The 12964-nt window shown below is 46.3% G+C and overlaps 1 protein-coding gene across 4 annotated transcripts in view; it reads left to right on the forward strand.

Moving 5' to 3' along the window:
• Nucleotides 1-12964, forward strand: part of GRB10 (growth factor receptor bound protein 10) — a 210418-nt gene that overhangs the window by 59268 nt on the left and 138186 nt on the right. For 3 of the 4 annotated variants that reach the window (XM_015095173.4, XM_060414417.1, XM_042248333.2), the window contains one exon: nt 12499-12593. The exons of the other annotated variant lie outside the window; for it this stretch is intronic. In XM_015095173.4, coding sequence (XP_014950659.3) covers nt 12513-12593 — 81 coding nt within the window. In that variant the 5' untranslated portion in view covers nt 12499-12512. Of the gene's footprint in view, nt 1-12498; nt 12594-12964 lie in introns of those variants that run through there. 4 annotated transcript variants of the gene reach the window in all.

A 12964-nucleotide genomic window follows, 5' to 3' on the forward strand; every position in this document is an offset into this window, starting at 1 on the left:
CCGGCCCTGCTTCTACCGATGCCTGGTGTAAAAAGGCTAAAATGGCATTCTAAAAGGAATTCTTTATATTTCCATAGGAAAAACTAATAGATCCGGTTGGAAATCTAGCCCTCAGCATTCAGTTATGGCATTTCCAAAACAGAGTGTAGTGTGTTTCACTTCAAACAGCTTCAGGGCCGTAGATTCCCCTTCCCCAGCCCCTACAGAGGTGCAATTCCTCAAAGCTTTCTTGAAGTTTTCTTCCATTTTTCCCCCTTGCAGACATTATTTAAAAAGGAATAATAATTGTAAAAGAAAGAGATGAGAGTGGTGGTTCTCAATGTCAGAAATACTCTGGCAGCTTAAAACAGGGCCCCTCCCCTGCTGTGAAGCCACGCTTTCTCTGGTCAGGGGTGCAGCCCAGCCCTGGAGTTTTAAGAGCTCCCTGAGTGGGTTTGCTGCACAGCCCAGTGGTGGGGCCAGGCCGGCCCATGTGCACCACCTGTCGGTCCGGAAACCCACGTGGTCTTGCAGGCCCCAGCCCCAGAGTCTCTGATTTAGTTGGTCTAGGTCTTAGCTAAAATTTGCTTGTTAACGAGTGCCCAAGTGATGCCTGTGTTGTCTATTCGTCATTGAAAACCACAGGACTATAGGGTTCTAGTTGAGAAAGTGGGCTTCTGGACCAGACTGTCTTACTGCCTTCAGGTCTTCCATCACTCGCTCTGGGACCCTGACCATCTTGCTTCGTTTTCTCATGTAAACAATGGTAATCATACACACCCACATTCATAGACATGCTTAGCCCAGTGCCTGGTCTAACACGTTCATGGCACTGTTTATATTGGAAAAACACATGTGGAAGGAGGGTGGGTTTTATTTAATTGGATTTATGATACTTTCTGTCTTCAGTGCAGTTCAGTAAAGTCGCTTAGTTGTGTCTGACACTTTGCGACCCCATGAACTGCAGCACACCAGGCCTCCCTGTCCATCACCAACTCCCAGAGTCCACCCAAACCCATGTCCATCGAGTCGGTGATGCCATCCAGCCATCTCATTCTCTGTCGTCCCCTTCTCCTCCTGCCCCCAATCCCTCCCAGCATCAGGGTCTTTTCCAATGAGTCAGCTCTTCACATGAGATGGCCAAAGTATTGGAGTTTCAGCTTCAGCATCAGTCCTTCCAATGAACACCCAGGACTGATCTTCTTTAGGATGGACTGGTTGGATCTCCTTGCAGTCCAAGGGACTCTCGAGAGTCTTCTCCAGCACCACAGCTCAAAAGCATCAATTCTTCTGCTCTCAGCTTTCTTTATAGTCCAACTCTGACATCCATACATGACCACTGGAAAAACCATAGCCTTGACTAGACAGACTTTCTCTCTTAAGGTTTATTTTTTAGTTGATTCTGATTTTGGTATGTAGTTTAAATTATAGTTCCATGGACATTACCAGGTTTCTTTCTTTGTGTGCGTCTGTACATGCTCAGTCTTGTTGGACTCTGTGCGACCCCATGGACCGTAGCCCACCAGGCTCCACTGTTCATGGGATCCTCCAGGCAGGAGTACTGGAGTGGGTTGCCATTTCCTTCTCCAGGAGATCTTCCCGACCCAGGGATCGAACCTGAGTCTCTCATGTCTCCCGCACTGGCAGGTGGGTTTTTACCATTGTGCCACCAGATATTTTACTAATGTCCATAGAATTACTGTGTGATTAAAAGAAATCGTCACAGTCCTTTTTTTTTCCAATTAAAATTTCATTTTAATTTTGAATTTTAAAATTTTATTTTAATTTTTGGTGGGTTTTAAAATTCTTAAAAGGTTTGTCTTTTATTATCTCGGACAATAAATTCTTGGATTTTCATAAATTTCATCATGTCTTGGTTTCTCCTTTTTTTTTTGACCAAATTCCCTGCCTTCTGCTTCAAGACTGGATTCACGTTTTTCATTTAATGCCTTTTCTTTTTGTGGATGGTGCAAGAATCGTGGCCTTTGTCCCCCAGTTGTTTCTCCTGCTTCGTGTTACCTCTCTCCAGGAGGGATGGTATTCATTGACCTAATTGTCCGGAGACTGTTATGTTAATTTCCTCCTCGACCAGCTATTGAGGCCAGGGATGCTTTTAATTTTCAAGTGGCTGAGTTGTTGCTTGTTGCACGCACTTTTGGATTTCTAGCTGTGTTGTGTCTGGCTCTAGGTCGGGGCGGGTTGGCATGGTGGTTGGCGTTCCCTGTGTCCGCCCTGGGACAAGAGGAGTCAGGTCTGTGCCTTTATGTGGCTGGGGGTGGGGGGGGAGTTCAGCACAGGTGTCCCTTAGCTCAGAGACCTGCACGTGTTAGCGAAACACACTGATATTTTTGTGGCAGTATTTCTTTAAATTCATGGGTATTTGTAAATATTTGCAGATGCCCACTTTTCATACATATTCATGAATTCTCTTTCCTGATGCAGTGTTGTGTATTCTTTTTATCCCAGTTTGATTCCTTCTTTCGCCTGAAGTTTTCTCCATTTCTTCTTATAGGTGTCAGCATTTTGGTTGGTTTGTTGGCTTTTAACGTAAACTTCTTACTGAAGCAAAACATCCGTTTTTATAATTTAAGATTCATTTTTGTGTGGATTTGTAATTTGGAGAGTGGAGACCTAATACTGCTTCTGCTTGTTGCTCACTGTACTTTTATCTGTGGGGATTGGCGTTTCTTTGTGTTAATTATACTTTTCGGTCATTGCCGTCGCCGTTGTTGGTGTTTCTGAGTTGGTGTGTTTTGTGCTTGTATCTTTGCCTGCTCTGTCTCTGTGTCTCCCTTTCCTAGCTCTCTTTTTAAAGCTTTTCAATTTCAATTTGCCCTGGGTATTTTTTTTTAACATTGGAATATTTTTGTTTGAAAAGAAGGGAATTGGACGGTTGACATTTATTGCTCCATGTCCTCCGTCTTCTGAACCAGTTGTTTCTGGTTTGAATGCTTCTTCATCTGCCCATTTTCTATTTTCCCTTTGATGTTTCAAGTATTATTAGTTTCCTTTTATCCTCTTATTATGATGTAAAATGCAAATATTCTCCTTTCAGTTCTGCAAGTGATTATCTTAATATAACATGAACATTGCTCAGTTACATTGTTTTCCCAGTAAGGAACAGGCTTTTATGTGAGGTACAGATTTCTTTTTAACAAATCCTTTAGTGATTTATTTTAGGATTTGAAGCTTCTCTTTTCAATTTTTAAAAGATTTTTGTTAATTTTTCCAGTTTTATTGAGATATAATTGACATATAAAACTATCTGAGTTGGTTGTACCATATATTATTTGACTTATTATGAAATGATGACTACAGTTACACTATTTAGTTTTATGCTATCATATATATCATATCATGGTGCTGTTTAACCTTCTAATAGCCAACTAATGGGCTTCCCAGGTGGCTCAGACGGTAAAGAATCCACCTGCAGTGCGGAAGACCTGGGTTTGATCCCTGGGTTGGGAAGATCCCCTGGAGAAGGGAACAGCTACCACTCCAGTATTCTGGCCTGGAGAATTCCATGGACTGTATAATCCATGGGGTCACAGAGTCAGACATGACTGAGTGACTTTCACTTTCACTTTTTTCCACTTAGCCAACTAATAGTTGACAAATCCTTCTGGAAGCCCTACTGTGTGCTGTCTGGGTGTAGCAGAATTCAAGGCTGAATTCTTGAACGAGGAGGGGTTTAATAACGCCCGGCAAGGAATTTTGAGTGAATGTCCAGTGCTGGCTGTCGCTGTGCCCAAAGGTAACAGGGCAGTCAGCGTGGGCCGTGTGCTGAGCGGTCGGCAGAGGCAGGCTCGCTGACTGCTCTGAGGGTCCTGCAAGAGGGATAGCATTTGGGGAGAGAGAAGAGAATGTACGAGTCAGATGCTCTGGAGAGATGAACATCTCCTGTGGACATGGAGCAGAGCTTCCTCATAGTATTAAATGCACATCTTGAATGTGTGGTCACCTAAACAGAGAAAGGGATCATTTACGCAGTCGGGGTTCAGGGGTCCTGGGAGTGGCCCGTTGCCTTAAGTGAAGGTGTCGTGGTCTTTTTCTAGGAGTGGGTTGGAGATGGAGGTAGACACGGTGAACATTTTTGGAGCTGATGCCTGGAAGGGGAGGCACTGGGGTGGGGGTTGGAGCAGTCGGAGGGCAGCTGCCTCCAAGCTGCACGAGGACAGCCCATGGACGCTGGAGGTGGGCTTTGGCCACGGGCCCCAGCCTGACCTATTTTCACATTCTGGGTTGCAACCCATCACTATGCCTGGAAATCAAGTCAAGATGAAAAGCATGTTTAATGAGGAAAATAGAGCAGGAGGCGAAGAATCAGGGTGGACTGATTCTCCAGGCCAGAATCCACTGGCTGAGCTAGGGTGTCTGGGGGCTGCAGGAACCATCCAGCGTCTCCCACGGTCGACCTTGTCGTGTCATCGTCACCCTCACGGTAGGGGGGATGGAACACCTTACATCTACCAGGAGCATCGCATGTAGTTGGTTGTGACCTGAGAAGCATGAATAATCGCTTCATCCGCATCTGCCGGAGTCTCCAGAGTTTCTGGCGGGAACGCGCCATGTACTTTTCAGAAAGCATGTTATTGAGTGCAGCATTTTTCAAGTTTATGACCATTGTATCATTTTAATTTAGTACACATTGCCCTAAAGTGGAAAAAAAAATAAACACGAAATGCAAAGAACAAAGCCATGTTCAAGTTCAGCTGCTAGGTCCATCCAGAAGTGTAAATATTTACAGTATTAAGAAAAATGTTGACTCTGGAATCAGCAAACTTTTGACTTTGCCTGAACTGTTTTTCTGAACTACAGTCCAATAACGAAAAAAGTGCAAGTTTTATGAAGAAGAGTATTTGAATTTCTATCACAAGTTCAAAACTCAGTCAAAATGTGGCATACTTTATTCACGTTAGAATTCGTGCAAAAGAGGACTTAACTTTCAGAATTAAGGGGTTATATGGAACTGTGACAGTGAGCAAAACTTGCCAGTGAACCCCTTGAATCAACAAAGTGAGAGGATAGTTTGGTACCATTTCTTGGTCATTCTGCATCTGCTCGTGAGAATGCCTTTTATCATCATAGATACGCAGCTGCAATATCAGCCTGCTTCGGAAGTTGTTCTTGCTTCTCTGTATAAGCACACTGTTTCTGTTAATGCCACCGATGATTTAAAATTTAAATTCTTTAATGTAGCACAGTCTATCAGAACTTCTGTGCTGTTGTAGGACATTTAAAAGAAACGCTTTCTCAAACTCCAAGACATGGAGAACAGTCTTGGGGTTGCCAGTGGGGCGAGATGGGTTAGAAGTTTGGGGTTAGCAGGATGGATAAACAGCGTCTTACTGTAAAGTGCAGGGAACTGTATTCAATATCCTGTGATAACCATAATGGAAAAGGATATGAAAAAGAATACTTATCAATGTGTATGATGGGATCACTTTTCTGTACGGCAGAAATCAACACAATATGGAAAATCAACTATACTTAAAAAAAAAAAAAAAGATTGAGGTTGCCTGTCCAGAGATGGTACCAGGTTTTCAGTCTCCACGGGAATAGGATAATATTAGAACGTTTAGTCTCTGTCAGGTATGGGTGGTAAGATAAGTTTTATGCAGGACTTGCTGGATGGATTCCATTTCACCTCCCAGACAGCTGGGTTGCACAGAATCGCAGAACTGAGAAAGTGTATTGTTGGTCGAGACACATGGAAATGTAAAAACTTGACTAAAGAAAGAAGTATTTGGAATCACTCCTTTATACAGCCCCAAGCTTTAGCACCCTAAGAAATTCTGCCAACTCTATTGGCTATATTAAAAAAAAAAATTAGTGAAAGTTGTTAATTTTACTAAAGGAGGATCACTGAATAACCAGCTTTACAGTAATTTTTTGCAACATGGGGATAAAATATGAAAAACAAAATTTGCCATTTCAACTGTTTTTAAGTACAACTCAATGGAATTAAGTGCATTCATAATGCTGTGTAAACATCACTGCTATTTCCAGAACCATTTCATTATCCCGAATGGAAATTCTGTGCCCTTTAAACGAACCCTCCTCCTACTAGACCCTGATCGCTTCTATTTTTTGTCTTTAAACTAGGTATTAACTCATATAAGTAAGATCATACAGTATTTGTACTTTGTGATTGATTTATTTCACTTGCCATAATGTCTTTAACTTTCATCCATGTTGTAGCATGTATCAAAATATCCTTCTTTTTCAAGGCTGAATAATAGCTCATTGTTTGTTTATAGTCATTTTGGTTAGCCATTCATCTGTCAGCGGATATCTGGTTTAGTCCCATCTTTTGGCTATTGTAAATAGTGCTGCTTTGAACATGGATTAAAGGTACTTCTGATTCTTTTGGGTGTACACCCAGAGATAGAATTGCTGGCACTTATCCTGACTCTATATTTAATTCTTTGAGGAATATACATACCATTTATTATGGAGGCTGTACCATTCTACATTTTTACCAGCAATGCAGAAGGGTTCTAATTTCTCCATATCCTCGCCATGTTTATTATTTTTATGGTGTCTTATTGTGGTTTGATTTGCCTTTCCCTAATGACTAATGATGTTGAGCATCTTTTCATGCTTACCGATCATTTGTGTATCTTCTTTGGAGAAGCGTCAAGTCCTTGGCCCTTTTTTTATTGTGGTTGTATTATTTTGGATATTAAGCCCTTATCAAATATATCATTTGTAACTATTTTTTTCCCTTTCTGTGGGTCTTTTCACTCTCTTGAGAATGTCCTTTGCACAAAATTTTGATGAAGTCCAGTTTCTGTGATTTTCCTTTTTTTTGCATATGCCTTTGGAGTCATTCCGCCTCCCTGGTGGCTTAGACGGTAAAGCATCTGTCTGCAGTGCGGGAGACTTGGGTTTGATCCCTGGGTTGGGAAGATCCCCTGGAGAAGGAAATGACAACCCACTCCAGTACTCTTGCCTGGAAAATTTGATGGACTGAGGAGCCTGATGGGCTATACAGTCCATGGGGTCGCACAGAGTTGGACACAACTGAGCAACTTCACTTTCTTTCTTTGGAGTCATCAGACGGTAAAATGTCTGCCTACAACGTGGGAGGCCTGGGTTCGATCCCTGGGTTGGGAAGATCCCTTGGAGAAGGAAATGGCAACCCCCTCTAGTACCCTTGCCTGGAAAATCTCATGGACAGTGGAGCCTGGGAGGCTACAGTCCATGGGATCACAAAGAGTCGGACACAACTGAGTGACTTCACATTTGGAGTCATATCCTGGAAATCATTGTCAAATCCAATACCATAAAAAATCTTCCTTATGTTTCTTTCCAAGAGTTTTATAGTTTTAAGTCCTTGATCCGTTTTTTAATTAATTTTTGTTTGTATGGTAAGGTCAGAGTCCAACTTTATTCTTTTGCATGTGGATATCTAGTTTCCCAGAACCAATTTTCAAAAAGACTGTCCTGTTCCCCATTAAACGGTCTTGGGACCTTTATTGAAAATCAGTCCAATGTTTGTGTGAGTGTTTATTTCTGGTCTGTCTGTTCTGTTCCATGAGTCTGTGTCTGACCTTACACCGGTAATTACACTGTCTTAATCACCACCGTTTTGTAGTGAATTCTGAAATTAGGAAATGTGAATCCTCCAACTATGTTCTTTTCCAAGATGTTTTTGGTTACTTGGGGTCCCATGAGAATCCTTAGGAATTGTAGAAAGATATATTGATCTCTGCAAAACTGCCAGTGAGATTTTGGTAAGAATTATATTGAATCTGTAAATTGCTTTGGATAGTTTTTTCATCTTAGCAATATTAAATGTTTCAATCCATGAATACATAATGTTTTCCTTACAGCATCTTTATATTCTTAACAGCAACATTTGGTAATTGTTGGTAATTGGTGCACAAGTCTTTTGCCTCCTAGGTTAAATTTATTCTTAATTATTATTGTTGCTATTTTGAATGGAGTTGTTTTCTTGATCTCCTTTTCATTGTTGCTGTTTAGAAACACGTGATTTTTGCATGTTGATTTTTGTATCCTATAACCTTGATGAATTTATTCATTAGCTCTAGAGGGGGCCTGTGTGTGTTTGTAAGTGTTTTTAACTGTTAGGGTTTTCTGCAGATAAGATCATGTCCTCTGTGAATAGAGATAACTTTACTTCTTTTCCTGTTTTCCTTTTTCACTTGATGGCTCTGGCTAGAATTTCCTATCGTTCACTCAATAGAAGTGATGAAAGGATCATACATACCTTGTTTGTGATCTTAGAGGAAAAAGCTTTCCATCTTTCATCACTGAATTTGATGTTAGCTTTGGGTTTGATACATCTTATCGGAGGCCAGTTAATCCAAACCTTTTGGTTTGTCTAAGTATGGTTTTGTTTTCCCTAAGAACCTACTTGACAGAGATTATGGAATATATATTTTTCTGGCAAACAAAGTCTTTCAAAGGTGACATTTAGGTAATAAAACTGACATATTTAAAATTTTCAGCATTCTTAACACCCACTAAATTTGAAACTTAAGGGGAAAGTCATATGTTTCTGTTTGCTGGAAACATCCAGGAGTTCCTGCCTTGCACAGCAGGGCAGGCAAGACATACCGAGTGAGCTGGGGAGAGAGTGGGCAGTGCCAGCCCAAGAAGGCAGGGCCATGGGCAGCCTGATGGTGGAGGGGTGCCGAGAGGGTACTCAAGGAGCCAGGAGGACACTGACCCCTCCCCTAGGCCACCGGAAGTAGGTGAGGGGAGAGAAACAGCCCAGGAGAGTGGGGCTGCAGTCAGGGTGGAAGGCGGCAGGAGTGTTGGGGAAGTGGCCGGGACATGGGCAGGCCGTGCAGGCAGGCTGAATGGTGGCCGATGGAGCCGTCAGACCCATGTGGCCGTGTGTTTGTGGGGGGGAGGCCCGAAGGGGCCTCATGGAGCGGTCCCGGGATCCTGCTGCAAGTGCTTGGGGTGAAGAGGTCACGGCTGTGCAGTGAAACTGACCATGTATGTGTGTCTGTAAGGAGAGTGAAGGAACTGGCTCCGCTGATAGTCTGGCAAGTCAGGTCCCTGGGGCAGGAGTTCGCTCCAGCCTTGAGGCCAGATTCTTTCTTCTCCAGGAAGCCTGGAGCCTTTGCTCCTTTACAGACTCCGCCCTCGAGGCCTCCAGCACAGGGGATGAGGGCCGCCCTGCTGTGTTCGGGAATTCGGGCCAAGTGACTGCAGATGTTACCATGTCTCCAGAATGCCTTTGGAACAAACCTACTTTGGAGTCTGATCAAAGGGCTGGGTGGTAGAGCCTGGACAGAAGGGCACATGAGACTGACTGCCGCGGGTTGACTCCTGGAGCTGGGGGAGCCTGGAGGCCTGGGGGCTGCAGTCTCCTGTAGAGGCTGCAGGCAAGCTGCCAGCCTCACCCATCTTGCTCCGGGACGAACTCCTCCCCTGCCCCGACCCCTGCCGTCTTGTCATCACCAGGCCTCTCCAGCCCAGCGGCCTCTCGTGGGTCATTCCTGTGTTTCTGCGCTGATTTAAAGAATCCCAGAGACCTTGTGGAAAACACAAATGACTGGCTGGTGGTAAATGTTACAGGTTTAGGATGCTTCTGTTCCTCTTAGCCATGAGGACAGTTTGGTGGTGTTTGAAGAATTTTGGGCCTGTAATCGTTTTCTAGAAACACCATAACAAAGAACCAGAGGCTTAAACAACAGGAGTTTGTTTTCTCATAGCTGGAGGTGGGGAGCCTGAGGTCAAGGTGTGGGCAGGGCCGCTTCCCCCGAGGCCTCTCTCCTGGCGTGTGAATCGCCGTCATCTCCTGTCCTCACGTGGTCCTCCATCCAGGTGCCTCTGTGTCCTCATCTCCTTTGTTGGATTCGGGTCCACAGTAATGCCTCATTTGACCTTAGTTACCTTTTTAAAGACCTTTCCTCCAAATACAGCAACATTCTGAGGATCCTGGATGTTAAGGGCGTCAACATATGAGTTAGGGGCAGGGGACACAGTTCGGCCTGTAACTAGATCGTATCTTGATATTTTTGCTGTTTTGACTGGTGGCATTAATATCCCTAGGGCTTCCCTGGTGGCTCAGTGGTAAAAGAGTCCAACTGCAATGCAGGTGATGTGGGTTCGATCCCTGAGTCGAGTGGAGGGGATTGGCTACCCGTCTCAGTGGTCTTACCTGGGGAATTGCAGGGACAGGGGAGCCTGGCGGGCTACAGTCCGTGGGGTTGCAAAGAGTCGGATGTGACTGAGCGACTACACAACAGTAAATTAATGTCCCTGCTTTTATGCCCTGCCTAAACCGTTCGGCTTTCCTCTGAGAGCCTTCTGTGAGTTTTTAAATTCTGAATTCTAGAAAATTGAGCCTGTGAGTGGAAGGACAGATCTGAAATGTGAAGAGCTCTGTGCTGGGACACTCCCTGGGGTTTCTGGTCTTTCCCAGTCTGTCCTCTGTGACCTGCGTTCTGTGCTAACCTTCCTGTCTCTTTGCGCCCCTGTGCTTGGCTCACGCTCTCTGTGGGCTGTTTACGGTGCCTCTGTAATTTCTTTTGCAGGGGTTTTGTTTGCTGCGTGTCAGTTCTGACGTGAAGGCTCCCAGCATTTCTCTGTCTGTCTTGGGGAGATCTTTGCCTGCAGTATTTCTTCCAGTCCCCCTTTTTTTTCCCTGATTTTCTAACTTTTCGTTAAGTGAGCCACTTTCTAAATTTTTCTTATTTCTCTCAAAGCCGCGTCAGGGAAATAAGTCCTTCCAGGCCCCAGAGGACTAGATCAGAAAATGGTTTCTCAGCTCTGGTTCCTGGTTTGCTCATCACTGAGGCTCTGGCCGCTGTTCACTGAAACGCAGCCCTAGTCTACTTGAAGGGGACGCTGGACACTCGCCTGTGCCCTCGGGGAACCTGTGGGGTAGAAGGGTCCCTCCAGGTGGCCCAGGACAAGGTGGGTGGGTGTTGGAACTGTCTGGCTTTCCCTCATCCGATGGGGTGATGTCGATGACCCAAGAACCCCTTGGGGCATCCTGTCTCTGTGGATGTGGCTGCAGAAAGCCTGTCAGGGATTCAACTCCTGCTCAGCCAGACAGTGTCTCTCCGCTGGCACTTCCTGACAGTTTGCACAGAGCAAGCCTCTGTCACAATTAAGCACATGGTTATGATTGCTTTGTGGGGAGTGAGACCAAGCAGAGGCATTTACAGCTCTGCGTGGCAGATGGGAAGGAGGGCTGTAAGCCCAGCATGTGGCCCAGGAGCCCAGAGTGGACGCTGACTGAACCATCGTGGGCGGTGGTGATTGGTGAGGGACAGTCCAAGGGGTCTTCCTGGAGGAGGTGACCCCTGAGCTCAGTCCTATAGGGCCGTAACACTTACAGCAGCTAACAGAGCTCAGAACAATACTGTGGATGCAGAGGCCAGAGAGAGCCATATGTGGTCAGGAGTTACGAATTGCTCAGGGTCCTTGGGCTGCAGGGGGAGCTGAGGAGGGTCTGAGTGGCTCTGAGGTGGGTTATAACAGAGAATGTTGATGGCCATTGCCGTATTCTTACTTCTGATGACTTCCGAGAAGAATGGTGTCAGGGATCTTTCTGACCCTAGCACTGGTTCCTCTCTCCTGCTGTAGTCCAGAGTGTGACTGGTAACAGTCTCCTGTCTCCATGGAAATGGAACTCTAATTTTGGCTGAGATGTGGCAGGTAAGCTATGTGCCGCGGGAGGTCGTGTTATAGATGGTCTCTGGTCTGTGAGTGTCAGGTGGTGGGACGCAGTGCAGACCAAGCTCCTGTGCCTGCCTCCCTCCTGTCCCCCACCCCCGACAGTCCTCTGCATTGCTGGGGTGCGGGGTGGGTTTTGTTGGGGTCAGTTCTGGAACTCTCACGGACCATCCTGTACGGATCAAATGTATGGCTTGTGCCACAGGAGGTTAAAAAGAAAAATGGGATCTTACTTCCTGCCTGTCTAGGGCTCCTTGTTGGAGCCGAGCGTGCACTTTCTCGGAGCTGAAGTCGCTTTGGCACTCCTAGGAGGTGGCACGTCTCACATCCGTTCCAGAGGCCGTGGCTGTGAGGGTTGTTCTCCCAGGCGGTCCCTGCAGGGAGTGTGTTGGATCTTGTATGGTGGTTTGGTGTCTGCTGAGAGGGTGCCTCCTAGGGCGAGGGTTAGGGTTAGGGTTAGGGTTCTAGGCTGTGGCTGGTAAAGCAGTACTTACATGGGCAGTGCTGAGAGGGCCCCAGCAACACCTGCCCCACCTCCCCGCAGGCTAAGCCTGTGTGGCCCACAGTATGAAAAAGTCTTCAGGGTGTTTTATCACTGTCAGTGGAAGAAGAGTCAGGTGGCTCCTGGGGACTGCTGAGCGGGCCGGCATTCAGTTCTCGCTGTGGCTCACCCCTCTGAGCACCTCCGTCTGACAGGCCCTGTGACCACAGGTCAAGGTTCTGGAGTTGGTGCCAGTCCCCTGACTCACCCAGATGCGAGTGGTGTCCAGGGTCAGCCCCCTGCCGCTGAGCCCCTGGAGAGCAGTGGGCCTTCCCTCTGTCTGGGCTTCTCACAGTCTGTCTCTGTTCCAGGTCTCGTGCAGTCCATGTGGTTTGAAGACCGTGGGAAGGAACCGATGGCTTTAGCAGGCGGCCCAGATTCCTTCCTGCACCATCCGTACTACAAGGTAGGGGGGGGCGCGGATGGTGGACTCTGACAGGGGCGCTGGCTGAGGGCCAGGGCGCAGGCAGAGCTCATAACCTGCCCACCATCACTAGCCGATGAGTGAGGAGGAGATGGGTGGGGCCGTGGACACATCCTGCACGTCTGCACGGCCTTGCTTCCTTGCTCTGGGAGAGTTCATCTCTATGGCCACAGCATCCTTTTTCTGTGGGGTTCTCACTGAGGTGCACGCTTGCCTGCAATGAAGCAGGCCCTGTGTTGTTCCCTGCTGGGCCCCAGAACTCCAGATGGCGAGTGGGAATGGTGGCAGGCACTGGGCTGCTGAAGGACAGACAGGAGCTTACGGGGCGGGAAGTGACCTGCCTGTCACAAGTG

The sequence above is a fragment of the Ovis aries genome, chromosome 4 (assembly GCF_016772045.2).
Source record: "Ovis aries strain OAR_USU_Benz2616 breed Rambouillet chromosome 4, ARS-UI_Ramb_v3.0, whole genome shotgun sequence".
NCBI classification, from domain to species: Eukaryota; Metazoa; Chordata; class Mammalia; order Artiodactyla; family Bovidae; genus Ovis; species Ovis aries.